At 46.9% G+C, this 15,370-nt stretch overlaps 1 protein-coding gene across 1 annotated transcript in view; it reads right to left on the bottom strand.

The window, feature by feature from the left end:
• Window positions 1-2,189: 2,189 nt before the first annotated feature.
• Window positions 2,190-15,370, bottom strand: part of mettl2a (methyltransferase like 2A) — a 44,172-nt gene continuing 30,991 nt past the window's right edge. Inside the window, exons 8-9 of the mRNA XM_038779158.1 lie at window positions 5,213-5,278; window positions 2,190-3,819 (exon numbers count right to left, since the gene is read on the bottom strand). Coding sequence (XP_038635086.1) covers window positions 3,668-3,819; window positions 5,213-5,278 — 218 coding nt within the window. The 3' untranslated portion in view covers window positions 2,190-3,667. The remainder of the gene's footprint in view (window positions 3,820-5,212; window positions 5,279-15,370) is intronic.

Raw genomic sequence — 15,370 nt, 5'->3', positions numbered from 1 at the left:
CATGGACACGAGCCTGGAGGTGCTGGTAACGGTGCCGTTGCCGCTCCCTCCAACGAGGTATACCACGAGCCCGGTGGTGGCGGCTACCCTCAAAATTTGGGGGCAATGGAGACGGCATAGGGGGGAGGTGGGGGGCTCGATGGAGTCCCCGATACAGGGGAACCACCGGTTTGTTCCAGGGAGCATCGATGGCAGGTTTCTGGGCTGGCACAGGGTAGGTATTAGGAGGTTGAGGGACCTGTTTGTGGATGGGAGGTTTGCGAGCCTGGGTGAGTTAGAGGGGAAGTTTGGGCTCCCTCCAGGGAACATGTTTAGGTACATGCAGGTTAGGGCGTTTGCCAGGCGGCAGGTGGAGGGGTTCCCTCTGCTGCCCCCACGTGGGGTACGGGACATTGGGGGTGTGGGTTGGAGGGGGGAGGATTTCGGACATGTACCACGTCATGCAGGAGGTGGATGAGGCCTCGGTGGAGGAGCTCAAGGGTAAATGGGAAGAGGAGCTGGGTGAGGAGATTGAGGAGGGGACGTGTGCGGATGCCCTGGAAAGAGTGAATTCCTCCTCTTCCTGTGCGAGGCTTAGCCTCATACAGTTCAAGGTGCTGCACAGGGCCCACATGACCGGGACGAGGACGAGTAGGTTTTTCGGGAGCGAAGACAGGTGTGCTAGGTGCTTGGGGAGCCCAGTGAACCACGCCCATATGTTCTGGGCACGCCCAGCACTGGGGGAGTTTTAGAAGGGGGTAGCAAGGACGGTGGCGAGGGTGGTAGCGAGGGTGGTAGGATCCAGGGTCAAGCCAGGCTGGGGACTCGCAATTTTTTGGGTTGCGGTGGAGCCGGGAGTGCAGGAGGCGAAAGAGGTCGGTGTTCTGGCCTTTGCGTCCCTAGTAGCCCGGCGGAGAATTTTGCTTCAATGGAAGGATGCGAGGCCCCCAAGCGTGGAGGCCTGAATCAATGATATGGCGGGGTTCATCAAATTGGAGAGGGTGAAATTTGCCCTGAGGGGATCAGTACAGGGGTTCTTTAGGCGGTGGCAGCCTTTCCTGGACTGGCAGAACGATGGGAAAATAGGCCGGCAGCAGCAGCAACGCGGGGGGGGGGGGGGGGGGGGGGGGGGGGAGGAGTTTGTTTCAGGGGAAGGGAGAAATGTGTATATGTGTTTATTGAATATGACAGGTGCTTATCTATCTCTTCTTTGTGTAGTTACTGGGGGGGGGGTTTGGGGATTATTGTGTTTTTCTTTTTGTTGTTGTTAATACTGTTTTCTTGTTGTTATTTTCTGTTTTTGAAAATCACAATAAAAATTATTTTTTTAAAAACAGTGTACATCCCCCAAGTCAGGATGGTATCTGACTCGGAGGAGATTTTAGAGGTGATGATTTTCATATAATGGGGTCACACCAGGAAAATGTTTGGGAAGTACAGATCTAAATGATCTTCTGACATAACGCAGCAAAGTTTACTTCAACAGCCTTGCAACTCCCACCAAGTACAAAAGCAGCAAATTCATATGAGAATTACACTTAGAACGTGCACAATGATATATAATACAGACAGCAACATTGCAATATTTTTATAATATTCATTCTGAGGTTGTGGGTGCCACTGTAAGGCCAGAATTTATGACTTCTCCCGAGCTGCTGTTTGAGAAGGTGGTGGCTGGATCTCCTCCTCGATCCACTGCAGCCTTTGTGATGAACCTTTCTCACAATGCTGTTCGGTAGAAACTGTGGTAAGTTACTGCAGTGCATCTTGTTGATTGTATACACTTCAGCTACAGCATGATGGTGGTAGAGTTTTATGCCAGCGGATGGGTGCCGATCAAGTGGATGCTTTGTCCTGGATAGTGTTGCTGAAGTTTGGTTAGGGAGAAATATTCTGTCACACATTCCTAACTTGTCCCTTGTAAAGTGTGGAAATGCTTTGGGGAGTCAAGAGGAGAGTTACTCGCTACAGAATTCCCAGCCTTCGACCTGCTCCTGTAGCCACCGTATTTATGTGATTGGTTCCGTTTCTGGTCGATAGTGATCACCAGGCTGACGATCAGGGAAATTTGATGATGCTAATGCCATCAATATATAATGTATACACAGCAACAGTCATAAAACCACACACAAAGTGTCAAATATAACAACATGAGTCACATGCCGCAAACCGGAAAGTCCACTCAAATAACAGAACATCGACAAAGGAGGTAAAAAATACAATTTATTCAATACTCTGCTCTTTCCATAACACCGTCCAGCAAAAACAATGACAATACAGTTAAAACCTATATTTTTGTTTCTACATCTATTGTGGGTCAAACAGTACAAATAGCTTGATGTGCTTTGTTAAGACTACAATAATGTGTACAGAGCCAGACATGGTTACTTGAAAAAAACAGCACCATCGAGATAACCTCTTGCCATGCACTCAACCATGTGGTTGATCGTCAGATCGTCAGATTCTAAATTTGCTGCATTGTGCATCATCCCTTCCCAATATGACTTAACCCCGCCTCTATCACCTCAGCAATTTGAGGCATCTTTCTGCTGAGAGAGATTCCTTTAAGATGGTTTCTGCTGCGCCCGAGAATGGTGAGCAACAGATCTGGATCTTCCCTGAAATCGGTGTGCAGAAAACATGAGAGAGGACTGCCCTCTCTCTCTCTCTAATGGGCCCCATTGCAGGAGGTCCATCCCCTTAGTCTTGCTGCTGTCCGTGAGGAGCAGTCAACTTAAATCCTTTTCATAGTATCAGATAAATCAAATTGTGAATAACTTCCTCTAACTTTGAGTCAGCGATAGCTTACAGGGACACACAGGGGTCCAGTGAGGAAAGGAAACCATACCAGTCAGGCAAAGAATGGTTCATACAGAAATTGGCTTGCATGCCCAAGCCGAGAGTAAAGATGACTGCGGAATGATTCAATCCAAGATATCCGATAGGTTCAAAGGATTTGATAGGGTGGATGTGGAGAAATTATTTTTTTCTGGGTGGGTGAAATCAAGAACAAGTGGACATCATGTTAAAATTAGAGCTGAGCTTTTTCGAGGCAAAACCAGGAATATTTTTTTCAGACTAAAATGTAGCAAATATATGGAAAACTCCCCCAATCCAAAAATGGATACTGGGATAGTTTTAGCTTTCAAGACTGGGACTGATAAGACAAGTTAGGCAAGGAGTATAAGTGAAGGTGAGTTCAGGTACAGATTAGCCATGAATCATGGATCAGGCTTAAGGAGCCGAATGATGGTTCTTGCTCCTATGTAATATAGGAGTGTTGGAGAGTGGAAGAAGATGATCTGAACGGCGAGTTGTGTTGACATATAGTGGGGGGGGGGGGGGGGGGCCTGAAGGGAATTGGCAGTCAGGTTTGTACAGTCTAGAGAAGCGTTCAACAGACTAACACACTGGCCAGTCATTTCACCTCCAAGAACAAATAGCAAGTATGAATATGGGTGACTGTGAGCCGCAGAGTGCTGTATATAAACACAGAGGTTAACGTGCAGTGATCCAGAATTTTATAACAGTTCTGATTATGGAGCAGGAGGGTTTAAGTCAACTCAGCAGGGCTCAGCAAAGAGACAACAAATTGAATCAGGGTCTCAGATAGTCACAGCATTTCAATGCAGCTCGAAGGCGACTGATACACGGGGTTGGGAATCATCATTCCCCTTGCTGGAGAGGTTTACGATCCTTGCTGGAGAGGTTTACGATACTTGCACTGTATCCAGACCCGGTACATGGTCAGCTGCTTCCCACGGTTAACTTGCAAACGTCGATCCACTAGGTTCTGGACTTTCTCCAGGTTGGCAGATGTGAAGAACTCATCCAGTTCACCTGGAGGGAGGACAGTATTCAGTATTAGGGGTTCAGTGAGCGAAGGCCTTGCCAGCTCTGCAATGTTCTAATCAAGTACCAGCCATTGACCCACTCTCAGTAATTTTAGAAATGGTATTTGAGAGGTTGAGAGCAGAGGTGATCTGGATCAGCGCTGGCGGTAGAACAATTCAACAGTAATCCCATTGGCCTGCTCTCTCCTTGCAGATTGCATCTAAATAGTACCTACATTTCCCTTAAAGACAGTGATATCAACCACGCCCTAAGCGAAAGGCTTTCCTCTGTTAAAAGAAATGTGTTTAACTTCCTTCCTCACTCTCTCAAAGACAATTGTACATTAATGACTCCTGGTCACTGACTCCCTAACATGAGGAAACAGACATTCCCTACTCTCCTTGAAATAACCCTTTATTATTTTGAAAATCTCCATTCAATATCTTCTTAGCTGGGATGAGCAATGGTAAAGAAAGAACACTGCATTTAAGTTGTACCTTTCATGTAGGTACAAGTTGCTACTTTTTGGAGAGTCACTTGTTGGGAAATGCAGCAGCCAATTCACACACAGGAAGATCCCACATGGATAAATTAACAATTAATCTGCTTTGTGATGCTGGTTGAGGGATAAATATTAGCCAGGACATTGGGGGAACGTCTTAAATAGTGCTATGGGTCAACAGCCTCATCTTAATACTTCATCTGAAAGATGGCATCTCCAATAGTACAGCACTCTCTTCAATAGTGCACTGAAGTCTCAGCCTAAATTACATGCTCAATTCTGTGGAGTGGAGCTAGAACCCATGACCTTTTGACTTGGAAGCAGAAATGCAACAGGGCTGGAATCTTCCTGAAGCTGTGACTTATGCCACTAAGTACATTTTAAATAGTCTTCTTAGCAGTATCGGGGTTGACGTGAGTATGATTCAAAGGAGCGCCCTGGAAGGCTCCACACCCGCCAAGAAGAACACTAAATAAATCAGGGACAAAAAAAAAAATTAGGTCAGTCCTGGGCAAATGGCCCAACTTTACATACACGCTGACAGGCTCCATGGGATCAACAGCCAGGGCTCCCACAAAGCCATTTCCGGCAAATTGAAAGTTTAGGTTCCAGCAGAAGTTGGCTCCCCAGAACTTTGCCACTATTGAAATAACTGGGCCAATACGTGCATCATGGCTCTGCTAAAGCATTAGGATAGCTGCTTGGAGTGCTCATTCCAAAGTGACAGTACTGACCACATGAAGAGGAGGTCGGACCAGTGAAACAGAGTCTTTGCACATTAAACTTGAAAAAAAGGGGATCACTTCACAACAGGACCTGTGGGTCAAATGACTGCCCCAAACTCCCACATTCTTGAAAAAAGTAGTGGAGATGAAACTGCAAGCAGTGTATGATTACCTGGTGTGAAGAAATAAACTCGAGTCCCATCTCCTCGAACGTAGAAATTTTCAGACAGACAGCGACCTGAAACAACAACTTGTATTCATATAGCTCCATTAAGGTAATAAAACATCCCACACCACTGCACTTCACATTGCAAAAATAAACACCACACTGAGCCATATACAGCACTCTCTTTGGTCAAATTACCAAACGTCTCGTCAAAGAGGTAGATTTTAAGGATTGTCTAAAAAGAGGAAAGAAAGGCTAAGAGGCCGAGAGGTTTAGGAAGGGTAATTCAGACCCTGGGACTAAGGTAACTAAAGGCAGGGTCACCACTAGTGGAGCAATTAGAATCAGGATGCACAAGTGAACGAAATTGGAACAGTGCAGATATCTCCGAGGGTTTTGGAGCTGGAGGAGATTACCGAGAGGCAAATCCATGAAAGAATTTGAAAACAAGACTTTTAAAATCAAGAGTGTTTGACTGGGAGCAAATGAAGTTGAGAAAGAATGGGGTGATAGGGGAGCGGGGACCGATGTGATTCAAGACTTGGGCAGCAGGGTTTCAGATGACCTCAAGTTTACAGAAGGTAGAATGTTGGAGACCAGCTGGGGGTGCGTTGAAATAGCCGAGTCTAGAGACAACCCCGGTTGAGGGCTCCAGCAGCAGAAAAGCTGAGAGAGGGGCAGAGACTGACAATGTTACGGAGGTGGAAATGGGTGTTGTCAGTAATATCACAAATATGAGGTTGGAAGCCCAACGTGGGATCAAATGGGGCTCCAAAGTAGTGAACATACTGGTTCAATCTCAGACTTACTTAATCTGCCGGAGGGGAGGCTGGAGTTGATGGTTAGGGAATGGAGTTTGGAGTGGGGTCTAAAGACAATGACTCCGGTATTCCCAATATTTAAATAGGGGAAATTTTGGCTCATCCATTACCGGAAGTTGAATAATTGGTCTGATAATTTTGCAAAAGTGGAAGATTTGAGAGAAGTGATGGTGAGGTAGAGCTGGGTGTCATCAGCGTACATGCAAAAACTAACACTGTGAACTAGGGCGATGTTGCCAGGAAGCATTGTGGAAATGAGAACCCGGAAGGGGTGGCACGTGGCAAGGCTTGGGAAACACCAGAAGTAATGGTGCAGGAGCAGGAAGAGAAGCTATTGAAAGTGATTCTCTGGCTATGATTAAGATAAATGAGAATGGAAACAAGAGAGCAGTCGCACCTGGCTGGCTGACAGTGGACAGATGTTGGCGGAGGATGGTGTTGTCAACTGTGTCAATCAGGAATGAATGTGATAATTAATAATAATATACTAATATTCGCTTATTGTCACAAGTAGGCTTCAATGAAGTTACTGTGAAAAGCCCCTAGTCACCACATTCCGGCGCCTGTTCGGGGAGGCCATATTAGAATTGAACCCGTGCTTCTGCACAGAATTGTTCTGCATTGCAAGCCAGCTATTTAGCCCACTGTGCTAAACCAGCCCCAGTAATTGGAGAGAGAATAGACGTTTAACACATGTGGCTGATTTAATTTTAAATGAACTGCAGTATTTATTGGGGTTAGGTGGATTTCTACTTGCTGCTATTACGATCCTGGACCAGACTGCAATATTTGCTACGATACCGGACAGAAATCCAAATATTTAATTTAATTTGTAAGTCTGTGAGGAAAGGATACCTCGCTTCAGGAGTGATTTCACCCACAAATGGGGATATGGTATATTAAAACAAACTTAATTACTAACACAGTATTACTAACTTTATCATAAAGAAAATAGCTTGCAATTAACAGTTAAACAATGCTTAACAATGACAATGGAACACTAAATCCTACCTGCTATTTTTACTTCCACTCAAGCAAAACCCACCTCAGGTCAAAATACACTTTTAAATACAGTTAGCCAACCCAGCAATATTGCTGTAAAGAGTAGGCTTGGATAAACCACTTTGGGAACGAGATCTTTCAGGAAACCGGATCTTTCAGGAAACCAGCTTGCAGATTCTTGCCTTCATCAACTACTATTTGATCTGCCAGCCTTTGAGAAACTGCTCGTGTCCTGTTCAAAGGCATCTTAGTAAGTCCAAACACAATGTCTATTATCTGCTCCCCAAGAAATTTTCTTTATATAAACAAAATGCCATTAGCCCAATGTTTACGATGTTTTAATTATCCCTTGTAGCCAAGGAGTCTGCCTTTCAAACCAGGACTTACAGAGTGATCACTGTGGCAGATGCACACACAGCAACCCAGGCTTTTAACCCTTACTGCACCAAAAACATATAATACAATATTTCTGAAATTCCTACATTAATCATACAGCTACTAAAGGCACTCACCAAAGGGATTCATTAGGCTACTGAATGCACGCAAAGCTCTGCTGCCTATGTTAGAGCTTTTGGTTCAAAAGAGTCATATTGGACACAAACCATTAAATCTGTTCTCTCTCTACAAATGCTGAGTTTTTCCTTCTGCTGATTTTTGTGGTGGTCTGGGTACAGGATCTCACTGGAAATGGACAGCACTTTACCAATTTTGTCAAACGGTGCCTGTATGAAGCATTTCCGAGTCAAGTGCACCCCAGAAACCTTAGGAGCACCTTTACACTGCACAATCAATGTGCTTCATCCAATCTTAAAACAACTTCACTGCACCAATAAGGTATTGGCATGGCAGCACGGTAGCACAGTTGCTTCACAGCTCCAGGGTCCCAGGTTCGAGTCCTAGCTTGGGTCACTGTCGGTGCGGAGCCTGCAAGCTCTCCCCACGTCTGCGTGGGTTTCCTCCGGGTGCTCCGGTTTCCTCCCACAGTCCAAAGATGTGCAGGTTAGGTGGTGTTACGGGGAGGGTGTGGGCTTGGGTAGGTGCTCTTTCCAAGGACCAGTGCAGACTTGACGGGGCAAATGGCCTCCTGCACTGTAAATTCTATGAAATCTCTGAAAGTCACATGCTGTGGCCTCTCTCAATAAGACTGCCCATTCATGGGCAATGGATAACCTCACACTGGGAACAACTTTTAGATGAACACTGAGATATAGACAGAAGACAAACGTGGCTTCCACCTCACCAGTTTTGGCTTGTTTCAAATGCAGGCCTAGCTTTGTGAGAGCAGTGTCTAATTACGTACACCATCAATTTCTCTCTATGCCTGCAGTTTTGACAAAAGTTCATGTGCGTCCATTAACAATTTTGTGTGAAGTGTCTCAAACATTTGGGTGATCCATCTCAGAAACAGCAGATGTTCAACAGGAATGGATAAAGTTAGTGGCTCCGTCTGAATCTTAGCAGGAAAGCTTAATGATTGTCCAGCAGCTGGGGCAGCACAGTAGCATTGTGGATAGTGCAATTGCTTCACAGCTCCAGGGTCCCAGGTTCGATTCCGGCTTGGGTCACTGTCTGTGCTGTCTGTGTGGAGTCTGCACATCCTCCCCGTGTGTGCGTGGGTTTCCTTCGGGTGCTCCGGTTTCCTCCCACAGTCCAAAGATGTGCAGGTTAGGTAGATTGGTCATGATAAATTGCCCTTAGTGTCCAGAATTGCCCTTAGTGTTGGGTGGGGTTACTGGGTTATGGGGATAGGGTGGAGGTGTTGACCTTGGGTAGGGTGCTCTTTCCAAGGGCCGGTGCAGACTCGATGGGCCGAATGGCCTCTTTCTGCACTGTAAATTCTACGAAATTCTATGGGAAAAAAGGCTGCATTTCTGCATCACAGCAAATATTTCTGAAGTGGGCTGGGAAGAGTGGTTCATGTCTGTTTAATGGAGCCTGTTACAGCAGGTCATTGACCTTCCACTAAACCATACAATCAATAGAATGATTTCTATCACTATACCCAACACCCAGTGACACGGCCTATTCTTTGTTTGACATTTTACTTGTCGCAGTACCGACTTCCATGCTACTGTGAGAACAGTGTACTCACTGCCCAGGTATTACAAAACTTAGGGGTAACACTGACGTCGCAGTCGGTGTTCTCCTTGACTGCAGACTTGCAACCCCACAGTATTTCTCCATACTGATAAATTCAGAGGGGATTAGATCATAGATTTTACAGTGCAGGAGGCCATTCAGCCCATCGAGTCTGCACCAGCCCTTGGAAAGAGCACCCTACTTAAGCCCATGTCTCCACCCTAACCCAACTTAACCTTTTTGGACACTAAGGGCAATTTAGCATTGCCAATCCACCGAACCTGCAAAACTTTGGACTGTGGGAGGAAAGCAGAGCACCCGGAGGAAACCCACACAGACACGGCAGAACGTGCAGACTCCACACAGACAATAACCCTAGCCGGAAATCGAACCTGGGACCCAGGAACTATGAAGCAACTGTGCTAACCACTGTGCTACCGTGCTGCCCACATTAAAAGCTTCATTAATGAGGTAGTATTTGAATAAGGAGGGAGATGGTAGGTTTCCAAGGTGGGAGAGGGGGTGGTGGATTTCAAGAACTTAGGGCCTGGGAGCTGAAGGCAGGTTTATCATTGAAAGGGCGATGAAGTCAGGAGATCAGAACTACAGCAGTGCAGAGTCAGCTATTTAAATACCTGTATTTAAAAATTATTTTTTAGAGCACCCAATCCTTTTCTTCCAATTAAGGGTCAATTTAAAGTGGCCAATCCTCCTACCCTGCACATCTTTTTGGGTTGTAAGGGTGAGGCCCACGCAGACACAGAGAGAATGTGTAAACTCTATACAGACAGTGACCAGGTCCTTCGTGCCATGAGGCAGCAGTGCTAACCACTGCGCCACCGTGCTGCCCTTAAATACCGGTACTTGTTGGAGAACCTATTTTCAGTGCATTGACATAACTCAGTTAGCACACATGACACATTTGTCCTACTGTAAAACCAGTGTCCATGGGTTGGCACAGGTACGAGGCAGATCCCGAACCCTGTCAGTTTTTAAAATGTTGATAATATACCTTGGATCTTCAGGCTGATTAATTTCCTTTTGTTCTTCTGTATATTACTTCAGGGCTCGAGTTATTTTATTTATTTATTTTTAGTCATTTATGTGGGTATCACTGGTTAGGCCAGCATTTATTGCCCATCCCTAGTTACTCTTCAGTAGGTGGTGGTGGTGAGTTGCCTTCTAGAACCTTGCAGACCTTGAGGTGTAGTTACAACCACTGAGGTGTTAGGGAGGGCGTTCCAGGATTTTGCGCCAGTGAGTCAAGTAACGGCAATATATTTCCAAGTCAGGATGGTGAGTGACCTAGAGGGGATCCTCCAGGTGGTGGCGTTCCCAGGTATCTGCTGCTCTTGTCCTTCTAGATGGTAGTGGTCATGGGTTTGGAAGGTGCTGTTGAAGGAACCTTAGCAAGTTACAGCAGTGCATCGTGTAGATGGTGCACACGGCTGTCACTCTTTGCCGGTGGAGGAGGGTTTGGATATTTGCGGAAGGAGAAGCAATCAAGCGGGCTGCTTTGTCCTGGATGGTGCCCAGCTTCTTGAGTGTTGCTGGAGCTGCACTCATCCAGGTAGGTGGAGAGTATTCCATTACACTCTTGGCTTGTGCCTTGTAGATGGTGGACATTTGGGGTGTCAGGAGGGGAGTTACTCGCTGTAGGATCCTAGCCTTTGACCTGCCCTGGGAGCCACAGTATAAATGTGGCTAGTCCAGTTCAGTTTTTGACTAATGGTAACCATCAGGGTAGATTGTGGGGATTCAGTGATGGTAATGCCATTGAATGACAAGGGGCGGGGCGGTGGTCAGATCCTCTCTTGTAGGAGATGATCATTGCCTGACACTTGTGTGGTGCAAATGTAACTTGCCAAGATATTGTCGATGTCTTGCTGCATTTGGACACGGACTGTTTCATAGGACTCTATTCTGAGGAACAGCTTCATTGATGATTTTAGCTCCATTCAAACTGTCACACTGAAAATAAACATATTTGTCTTTGGCACTGTCAGTCATTAACTGTTGAGATGATGAGTTATGTAGAATCTGTGTTTTCAGCGAAATCTCTGATTGGGTTTTAAAATTTGATTTGTTTTCACTGTCCCAAGGGTATGGCTCATTTTGGGCTGCCGTGCCACAGACATAGAAGTTTTCTGGTCACTCAGCTTGCTCTGAGATCTATCTAGTCGGTCAGTGCAGCTTTGTGCAACACGAGTTAATGCTATTGTACAACTGGCCACTGGGGGAGTCTGATACCAACGCTTTAACTCGTAACACATCAGAGGTGGAACATATTGTGATTAGAAACATCAGTGAATCACCAATGATATTTCTCATGCTGAGGCAAAGGGAATGGTGTCTCTGGGAGTCATTTATAGACACCTTCCCAACATAGGAAGGACAGAGTATGAATTAAGAAATAATGGGGTATTGTAAGAAAGTTTCTTAAATCATCATGGGCAATCTTAATCGTCATCAGAGATTTGACAAATCAAATTGGCAAAGATAGCCTGGAGGATGAGCTCATAAGAGTGTAGTTGGACCATTTTCTTGGAATACATTCTGGAATCAACCAGGAAACAAGCTATTGTAAACCTGGTAATGTATAATTACAGGATTAATTATGCTCTCATAATAAAAGATCCTCTACGAAAGAGTGAACATAATGTGAGAGAATTTTGCATTCAGTCTGAGGGTGAGAAATCTGGGTCTGAGACCAGTGTCTTAAGCTTAAGTAAAGACAATTAAAGGGGTTATGAAGACAGGGTTTGCTAAAGTGGACTGAGAAAATTGATTAAAAAGTAAAATGATGGAACATTCCATCAGAAAAATAGACTCTGAAAAACTCTCCAGCTATTTAAAGACATTCAGCCAGAGTTTGGAGGGGTTCTAACCAGAGCCAGAATCTGTTCTGTACTGCAAGTATACTCTATATCCTGCTAATTTTAAGATCGATTAAGAACTGCACATTTATTTTCTTGTTGTTTAATGGGAAATGGTATAGTTATGTTAAGAGGTAATTGTGAGCTGTTCTTTTTGAGTGTGATGTTAAAGTTTAATATTGTATTCATAATAAAGTTTTGTTTAGAAATATCAAAGTCCAATTTTTTCATGCAATCACTCCTGGAGCAAATCATTCTTTCCGTATAGTCTTAAAATAAACTAAAATATTGGGATTTTGGTCCAGTATCCTGGCCACTGTTGGGATCTGGTCTGGGGTCATAATAAAAAGCAGACAGTAACACAAGTATATAAAAAGGAAAAGAGTATCAAAAGAAAGCATTGGTCCCGGAGATGATGAGACTGGGGAATTAATAACAAGGAAATGGCTGAGACGTGGATCAAGTATCCACGGAGGGGGGACCACAACCTTCTTCCGCACCGGCCTGCTGTGTGGGTCCGCCATGTTGCACGGATCCGGCGCCGAAGCCGGCCGCCACACTCATGCGCAGACCCGCGGCCGGAAGTAGAGGGCAGCGTATCGGCAGCCAGAGCTGCGTAGGACACTCCGGCTCTGTGCTGGCCCCCTGTGGGCCACGGAATCGCTGGGCCAAGAGGCCTGCATGAAACATTCCGGTCTTTCCAGCGTCGGCAACACTTCAACGCGTTTTTGGAGAATCCCGGTCACGATATTTAAAAAAAAAATAAATTTAGATTACTCAATAATTTTTTCCAATTAAGAGGCAATTTAGCATGGCCAATCCACCTACTCTGCACATTTTTGGGTTGTGGGGGCGAAACCCACGCAGACACGGGGAGAATGTGCAAACTCCACACGGACAGTGACCCAGAGCCGGGATCGAACCTGGGACCTCAGCGCCGTGAGGCGGTTGTGCTAACCACTAGGCCACCGTGCTGCCTCGGTCACGATATTTTGAGGGGGCTTGACAGGATAGATGCTGAGAGGATGTTTCCCCACCAGGGGAATCTAGAACTAGAGAACAGTTTAAAAATAAAGGGTCTCTCATTCCTAAAAAAGGAGGAATTTCTTCTCCAATATGGTTGCACTTCCTCAGCAAATCAGTGGAGGCTGTGTTCTTTGATATATTCAAGGTCGAGTTAAACAGATTGGAATTTGGGTTATATGGGGGGCCGGCAGGAACATATGAACATATGAATGAGGATCAGGAGTAGGCTACGCAGCCCCTTGAGCCTGCTCCGTAATTCAATACATCAAGGCTCATCTGATTGTAATCTCAACCCCACATTCCTGCCTACCCCGATAACATTTCTCTCCCTTGTTAATCAAGAATCTATCTAGCTCTGCTTTCAAAATTAAAAAAAAAATTTTTTTTATTAAATAATTTTTATTGAAATTTTTACAAAATATAAACATCTCAACTCTTATCAACAAAACAACCGCGGTAACACCCCGAGAACAATACCCACTCAACTTCAAAAGCAATTACAAACAAAAGAAAAAAACAAAAGAACACACAACAACAAAAGGGAAAGAGATAACACCTGCCACATCCCACAAACCCGTGTACACAGTTCTCCCTCCCACCGATCCAAACCCCCCCCCCGGGGTTGCTGCTGCTGCCGGCCTATTTCCCTACCGTTCCGCCAGGAAGTCCAGGAAAGGCTGCCACCGCCTAAAGAACCCTTGTACTGATCCCCTTAGGGCAAATTTCACCATCTCCAATTTAATGAACCCCGCCATATCATTGATCCAGGCCTCCACGCTTGGGGGCCTCGCATCCTTCCATTGGAGCAAGATCCTCCGCTGGGCTACTAGGGACGCAAAGGCCAGAACACCGGCCTCTTGCACTCCCGGCTCCACTACAACCCCAAAAATTGCGAGTCCCCAGCCTGGCTTGACCCTGGATCCCACCACCCTCGAATCCGTCCTTGCTACCCCCTTCCAAAACTCCCCCAGCGCTGGGCACGCCCAAAACATATGGGCGTGGTTCGGTGCGGTGGGCTCCCCGAGCACACCTGTCCTTGCCCCCGAAAAACCTACTCATCCTCGTCCCAGTCATGTGGGCCCTATGCAGCACCTTGAACTGTATGAGGCTAAGCCTCGCACAGGAAGAGGAGGAATTCACTCTCTCCAGGGCATCCGCCCACGTCCCCTCCTCAATCTCCTCACCCAGCTCCTCTTCCCATTTACCCTTCAGTTCCTCTACCGAGGCCTCGTCTACCTTCTGCATCACCCGGTATATGTCCAAAATCCTCCCTCCTCCAACCCACGCCCCCGAGAGCAACCGATCCCGCACCCCTCGTGGGGGCAGCAAGGGGAACCCCTCCACCTGCTGCCTGGCAAACGCCCTCACCTGCCTGTACCTAAATATGTTTCCTGGGGGTGAGCCCAAACTTCCCCTCTAACTCCCCCAAGCTCGCGAACCTCCCCTCCACACAGGTCCCTCAACCTCCTAACCCACTCCTCCTCATCTGCCAGCAGCCCCACCTCCAAGCGCAAGAGCGGACGTTGGTCCCTCTCTTCCCCCAGCCCGAGGTCCACCCAGTGCGGGGCATGATCTGAAATGGCAATGGCGGAGTATTCCACATCCTCCAACCTCGAAACCAACCCCCTGCTCAGACAAAAAAAAAATCAATCCTCGAGTAGGCCTTATGTACGTGGGAGTATTCCCTGGCCCGTGGCCTCGCAAACCTCCAGGGATCCACCCCCCCATCTGGTCCATAAATCCCCTTAACAGCTTAGACGCCGCCGGCCTCCTACCCGTCTGGGACTTGGATCGATCCAATGGGGGATCCAGTACCGTGTTGAAGTCCCCCTCATGATCAGGCCCCCCACCTCCAGGTCTGGAATGCGGCCCAACATACGCCGCATAAACCCCGCATCGTCCCAATTTGGGGCGTAAACATTCACCCGCTCCCCCTGCAGCTTACCACTCACCATCACGTATCACCCGCCACTGTCAGCCACCACATTTAACGCTTCAAACGATACCTTCTTCCCCACCAGGATCGCCACCCCCCCTACTCTTCTCATCCAGCCCTTAGTGAAATACTTGGCCCACACATCCCTTCCTCAGCCGAACCTGGTCCACCACTCTCAGGTGTCTCTCCTGGAGCATGGCCACATCCGCCTTCAGCCCCTTCAGGTGCGCAAATACCCGGGCCCGTTTGACCGGCCCATTCAGCCCCCTCACATTCCAGGTTATCAGCCTGCCCCCCTCCCCTGCGATTAGCCATACCCCATCCCTTGTCCACCACCGGCCAGCGTCCCCCGCTCTACCAGTTTCACACTCCCCCCCCCCCCCCCCCCCCCCCCGCGTCCTCCAGCTCCTTCCTGACCGTTGCA

The sequence above is a fragment of the Scyliorhinus canicula genome, chromosome 19 (assembly GCF_902713615.1).
Source record: "Scyliorhinus canicula chromosome 19, sScyCan1.1, whole genome shotgun sequence".
Taxonomy (NCBI): domain Eukaryota; kingdom Metazoa; phylum Chordata; class Chondrichthyes; order Carcharhiniformes; family Scyliorhinidae; genus Scyliorhinus; species Scyliorhinus canicula.
This window is presented reverse-complemented; position numbering and strand designations above follow the sequence as displayed.